This window comes from Octodon degus, unplaced genomic scaffold, assembly GCF_000260255.1.
Source record: "Octodon degus isolate 3935 unplaced genomic scaffold, OctDeg1.0 scaffold00226, whole genome shotgun sequence".
NCBI lineage: Eukaryota > Metazoa > Chordata > Mammalia > Rodentia > Octodontidae > Octodon > Octodon degus.
Window position 1 is genome coordinate 274,370 of NW_004524802.1, and position 6,501 is coordinate 280,870.

Here is a 6,501-nt window from a genome sequence, read left to right on the forward strand (position 1 = left end):
TTACTGTTGGCTAGGTCACTGGCGGCGGCGGCGGCGGCGGCGGCGGACGGGTAGAGCTCCGCAGCCATCTTCCCGGGTGCGGCGGCGGAGACCTCCGCGCAGGTCGGCACCGAGCTGCGCGCCCTCCCGCCGCGCCGGGGCCTGGGGAGCGGCTCTGCGAGCACCAGCAGTGAAGTCAGGCACTGCGCCACGCGCCCGTGCAGGCAAGCCAGCGGCAGCAGCATGGGGCCTGCCCGCACCCTGGCTCAGGTCCGGCCCCTGTCCCTGCCTCAGCCCCAGCCCCAGCCCGCGAGGGCCGCGCGCCCGGCCCGGAGCCCGACGCCCGCAGCCCCGCCGGCCGCTGGGGGCGCCGTGTGCCCGATCGTCCGCCCCCGCCCTTACCCGCCGGGCGACGTCGCGTCTCATGACGTCAAGGTGCGTCACGGCGTGTTCTGACGTCCCGCCCCCGCTGCTGCCCCGCCCTGGCGCGTAAGTCCGATAAATGCTGGCTGGGGTTCTTCGCCACCTCTGGGGGTCGCCCCTGGGGGTTCGGCCGCTCGGGACCTAAGTCTTCCAGATAGCAGTTCTCTGATCCTCCGTTTGTGCCGTTCTGCACCAGGCGCAAACTCGGTTTAGGGGTGGGGTTTTTTGGTATTGGAGATTGAAACCATGGCTTTCTCACCGAACTGCATCCCCGGCCACCCTTTATTTGTATTGTTTTTTCACCTGCACATTGTGGCAAAATATGATCAGCTTTATTATGTACACATTTTCAGAGGCTTTAGACATGTTTGAATAGGGCTCTTTAGAAAGGAAAAATTTAAACAAAACCTTCCAATTTTGCCTTTGCGACTTTTCCATAATAATGGTTAAAATGATTTTTGCCGTTCACTGCAAGATATATGACAGCACCTTAAAAGTAGCTTGTCGGGTTCCTCAGTAATATATTTTCACATAACAGTGTGTTAAACTTGGAATTACGTGTATGTACAGATAGCTAATTTTTCAGCTAAAAATTATGTACAGTACTGTGTAGTAAATGTACCTTTAATGAATATTAGACAGTTTTTCATATACATAATATCAATAGCTTTTTCTACCAATGCACTGGTTAAAAGTTGTTACTGAAATGTTCCCTTCAGCAGCACATATACTAAAAATGTCACTGGAGCTTCCTGTATCATACATATTACCTGGTGTTTAACACACAATGGAGGTTTTTTAAAGGCTTATTTTTTGTTTAAAGCTAAAAGCAGTGAAAAGACCAAGGGACATAATGTGACCTCCTAAACCTGCATTCCATTAAAGTGTTTATATAAGGCTGTTCTTAGTTTCTGGAGATGGTGTCTGAGGTTGTAGAGTTTACCCAGGCTGGTCTTGAGCTTTTGATCCTCATGCCTCAGCCTCCTAGAGTGCTGGAAGTACAGGTGGGCACCACCACTCCTGACTGTACAGTTCAGGTTTTGTAGAAAAACCTGACACAGCTAGTTCCCCTCCTTATCTAACCCCCCCCCACCTGCCTTGAGCCCTGTGCCCTCTACACATTTGCAAATTGATCCCTAGGTACCCCATAAGTTCCGTGTCCATCCACCTGAGGACTTGGGAGCAGCTTGTGACTCTACCACCTCCTTTGAAAGATGGCTCATCATTAGTGGCATGTCCTCTGGCCTCTTGGGAGCATGTGAGAGGCTGAGGTTTAGTGTTTGTTAAGTGAATGTGGGGTGGGAGTGGGGTAGGTCAGTAGTAAAGTCTTTAAGTAGCGTCTTTGAGGCCCTAGGTTCCATCCAGTTGGTGCATAGGATATTAATTATATCCCACTGTTTTTGTATAGTTTTCTGTGTTTATTACCCATTCATACTTTGTTCTGAATTTTGTTAATACAGTTAATTAATTAATTTTGGTGCCAGGAATTGAACTCAGGACCTTGTACTTGCCAGGCAGACACTGTACCACTGAGCTATATCTCTGGCCCTCCCTTTATTGTTTTTTACTGCACCGTTGATGGTATTTTTTGTCTTCTTTGAACATACTGGATCATTTTAATTGTTGCAGATACTAGAAAGACCCTTTTACCCTGCCTGAATACTTTATATAAATCAGCTCTGAAGAGGTAGGGACTGTTGTTTCCCTGGAGAAATCATGCACAGAGGGGTTGGGAAAACCAGGTGGGCCCTAAGCATCTTGCCCTGGAGCCTGGGCTCTCTGGTCTCTGGGGGGTGTGCCCAGTCTCTGTGAGCCTGTTCAGTGTGGTATAATCTTGGCCAGTTTGGTTGTTAGGACTTCATGTCAAGCATCATGCCTAGTGATAGTTGATGACAGCTGGCATTGGTCAGATAATTACCAGGCCCAGGAGATTGAGGGTCTCCAACACTCCACATAGTTTCTTGGCAGCTTCATGCTAATCCTGAAAGATGGGTAGCATACCCTAACCTAAAACTTGAAAATAAGCTCTTGGGTTTTTTTCCATGGTTATTGATATGTTCAAGGTCCGACCTACTCAGTGTTGAGAAATATTCCCTTGGAAAATATCCTTTTCAGGAAATACTTCTTATATTTCCAATGAAGGACTGCTGGAGTATAAGACAGGATAAAAATTATTATATCCAGGTTTTTTTTAGAGAAAATGGACAAAAGATAGGAACAGACACAATCCAAATGGGAAGCACATGATTTTACAAGTGGGGTCCTCTGTGCCCTGGAGGTGGCTGAACCCAAGAAGGCCAGTAATGCTGGGTGCTGGGACCCTGAGAACCAGGTTCTCTGAAAAGCTGGCTGTGCACATACTCCAGCCCAGAAATAGTCCATGTTGAAGGCATCTCCATAGACATCATGGCAGGTGGCCACTGTGACAGGGATTTGTTTCAGCTGTCTGTTCTCAGAGAAAACAGTAAAGGGCATAAACAGATTTTAAGAAGTAGTGTAAATGGATGGAGTGGACACAGCTCACATACCCATCAGCAGTAGGAAGGGTGAGTGAATCATGGTGGCAAGAAGAAATAACTAGAACCACACACAACACACGCATTTTTCAATTCCTGGTACCCCCCCCCCCAAAAAAAAAAAAAATCAAGCGCAAAACCTGGGTGGATAGTTGGGGGTGTGGTAGATGTCAGGAGTGGCTGCTTGGAGCCTCGGGGCTCCCGATTCATGTTCTGACTTGGGTCCTGGTGAGTGCATCCTCCATGTCTCCTCTTTGCCCCTGAGGACTTCCATGTTCTCATTGCTCTCCCTATGAGTTTGACAATTCTAGGCACCTCATATACAATACTTGTCCTCTAAGGGGTGCAGATGTCCCTGTGAGATCCAGATCTCAGTTCCTTGGATCTATATCCGGAAGTGAGATTTTTTGTTTTTTCAGTACTGGAGGTGGAACCTAGAGGCACTGTGTTCTACCACCAAGCTACATCCTAGCCCTTTATTTTATTTTTTTGAAATAGAGTCTAAGTTGCTGGCCTCACACTAACAATCCTACTTTAGCCTCCTTCCTGAGTAGCTAGAATATAGGCATGTGCCACTATGCCTAGTAATTTCACTTTTTTAAATTAGTGTATTTTTGATGCAAAATAATTGCATTCATCCTGGGGGCCTGGTATACACATATCCCATCTTGCTCATTTTCATACACGTCACAGTCCATACTAGGGGGTATGAGGTGGTGTGATGTGAACATCTTTTTGTTTGCTTATTAGACATTGCTATCTCTGGCAAAATTCCTTCCCTCCTGCCCTCTGTCTCTCTTTCTCCCTCCTTCCCTCTCTCCCTCCCTGCTCCCTGGGGCATGAACCAGAGGTGGACATTTGAGCTGTTTCTGCTCTGTCCATTTGGGATGTGAACCTCCACAATAATGTACGTCCCCAGCTCCTTTTAGTTTTTATTTTGAGACAGGGTCCACTAACTTGCCCAAGCTTGAACTTGCCTCCGCCTCCCAGAGTGCTGGGAGTATAGATGTGTACCACTTTGCCCAACCTGGTGAAGTTCCTACTCATATCCCTTCTAATCCGGTCATTTTCTTTGTTATTGAATTTTTCAAGTTCTTCCATGTTGTGGATTTTGATACTGATTAAATATTTGATTTGAGCACTCTGGAGGCTGAGGCAGAAGGATTGATGAGTTCAAGACCAGCTTGGGTGGACTACAAAGTGAGTTCAAGGCCAGGCTGAACTACATAGTGAGACCTATCTCAACAAAAAAACAGGGGCCAGGGAGATGGCTCAGTGGAATAAGCACTTCTCTGGCAAGTGCAAGGGCCTGAGTTCAATCCCCGGTTCTGCAAAAAAAAAAAAAAAATTAATTAAAAAAAAATATATAATAAAAATAAAAAAATAAAGTAACCTACCTTTGGGCTGGTGAGATGGCTCAGTGGTCTAAAGCACCTACTTAGAACAACTTTAGCAAAGCACAGGGACCGCGGTTCAATCCCCCAGCACCACATGCCAGCCAGCCTGCCCCCTGGTGGGCTGAGCTGGCCACACACACACACACACACACACACACACACACACAAATTTAAAAAAAAAACAAAAAACCTGCAAATAATACGTATATATTGTTTGTGTATGTTTTTGCTTTTTCTTTCTGTTGATAGATTCCTTTAATTGTAGAAGCTTTTTAGTTTGAAATAATATTGTTTCTGTTGCAGTTTCATTTGCTTTTGGTGTTATAAAACCTTTTCCAATTATTTCTCTTGGGGGTTTTATAGTGTTAGGTCATATGCTTAGGTTTTTAAATCTGCTTTGTGTTCATTTGTTTTGCCTGCTGTAATACGAAAGTCCATCTTGTTCTGCATTTCCTTGCACTGTTGTTGAGCCTGTCCTCCCTCATTGTGTCATCTAGCACCTTTAAAGTCCATGACAGTTAATGTGGGCTGCTTCCTGGGCTTTCTGTTCTGCACATCAGTCTGCATGTCTGTCTTTCTACCAGTATGTAGGTGCTGTTTTTGTTTTTCTTTATTAGTTCTTTTTCCTGCTTTCAAAGATTTATTTTGTTAATTTTAAATTTTGTTTCTAGTTTACTATTTTCATTGCTTCCTCCTTAACTGTAAAAAGTGCTCTGCAAACGTATCTAAAGGATTGTTCTTTCATTTCCCAGGAGTGTTTGGAAGTAAGGGGACTATATTTTTATTTTTTGGCTAATTTTTTCAGTTCCATTACACTTATGGTCAAAGGACATGTCCTGTGAGATTTTCTGCATCAAGCAAAAGTTTTTTTGTTCTTTAATACACACCATTTTTTGACTTTTCACTGATTTTTTTTTTTAAAGCTTTTACTAGTCCATGCCTTTTACTCGTCCATAGTGATTACACTCATTGCAGGGAGTTGGTGCATGTTGATAGCACATCTTTTTTTTTTTTTTTTTTTTTTTTTGTTGTTGTTGTTGTTGTTGTTCGAGACAAAGTCTCGCTGTGTATGTAGTTCAGGCTGGCCTCAAATTTACCATGTAAGTCCAGGCTGGCCTCAAACTCCCAGCATACCTCCTGCTTCAGCCTTCTGCTACTACAGTTGCAGACTTGCACCACCACATCTGGCTCACGTCCTATTTCTTTTTACTTTCTCTTCCCCTTACCTCCATGTTCCATAGATTTTAGAAAAGAAGGATCACTCTGTAGGATGCAATTTTTTTTTTTTTTTTTTTTTTTTTTTAGGGTACAGAATTTAAAACCAGTTTTGTCAAATTAAGTCATTGAGGCCAGGCATGGTGGCTCATGACGATAAGGCCAAGGCCTGTCACAAGTAAGTGTCTTGGACAGGAGAAGGCAGCCACAGCACCCCTGTTTTGGTTCTTCAGCTTTTTGCAGTTTTGGGGGGGGTTTTTTGCTTGCCTGTTTGCTTGCCTGCCTGCCTGCTTGCTTGCTTGCTTCCTTCCTTCCTTCTGCAGTGCTAGGGATCAGATCTAGGAGTACTCTACTATATCACTGAGTTGGGTTCCCAGTCCATCTTGTATTTTTATTTTGAGACAGGGTTTTGCTCACTTGTCCAGTTGGTACTCCAACTTGCCATCCCTCTGCCTCAGCTTCCCTCAGTGCTAGGATTACAGATGTATGCCACTAAGCCTGCCTTTTAATGGCTCTTGTAAACAGTATTTCCTGTACTTTTTACCAAAACTGATTAGGAACTTTAGTTAATGTCCGTGATTTACATTTGGTTTTCTTTGTCCCTCTCCTAGTTGAAGACCCCATCCTTCACCCTGGGGTCCCAACTTACTTGTGTTTTTTTTTTTTTTTTTTAGGTGAATTTTGTTTTTTTTGTGGAACTGGGAATTGAACTCAGGCCCTTGTGCTTGCCAGGGTAGCGCTTATTTTACTGAGCTATCTCCCCGACCCGTAGGCAAAACTAATCTTTAGCACTGAAGAACAGATTTAGTAGTCACCTAAGGCCAAGAGACAACTGCGAAGGGCAAGAAGGGACGTTTTAGGGTAAATGGAATGGTCTACAACTTACACAGGGAGACACAATTATCAAAAGGTACAGCTTTTTTTTTTTTTTTTTTTAATGTATTTAGTACAGGGTCTACAGGGTCACACTA

The 6,501-nt window shown here is 44.5% G+C and overlaps 2 protein-coding genes across 3 annotated transcripts in view; one reads left to right on the plus strand and one right to left on the minus strand.

Annotated features, from left to right (window-relative positions):
* The window catches only part of Btbd6 (BTB domain containing 6), a 2,403-nt gene extending 2,054 nt beyond the window's left edge, over positions 1 to 349 (minus strand). The window contains exon 1 of the mRNA XM_023705678.1: positions 1 to 349. This exon is cut by the window's left edge and continues 38 nt beyond it. Within this exon, the coding sequence (XP_023561446.1) occupies positions 1 to 224 (224 nt within the window). The 5' untranslated portion in view covers positions 225 to 349.
* Brf1 (BRF1, RNA polymerase III transcription initiation factor subunit) overlaps positions 1 to 6,501 on the plus strand; it is a 78,272-nt gene that overhangs the window by 51,634 nt on the left and 20,137 nt on the right. The gene's annotated exons all lie outside the window — the stretch shown is intronic.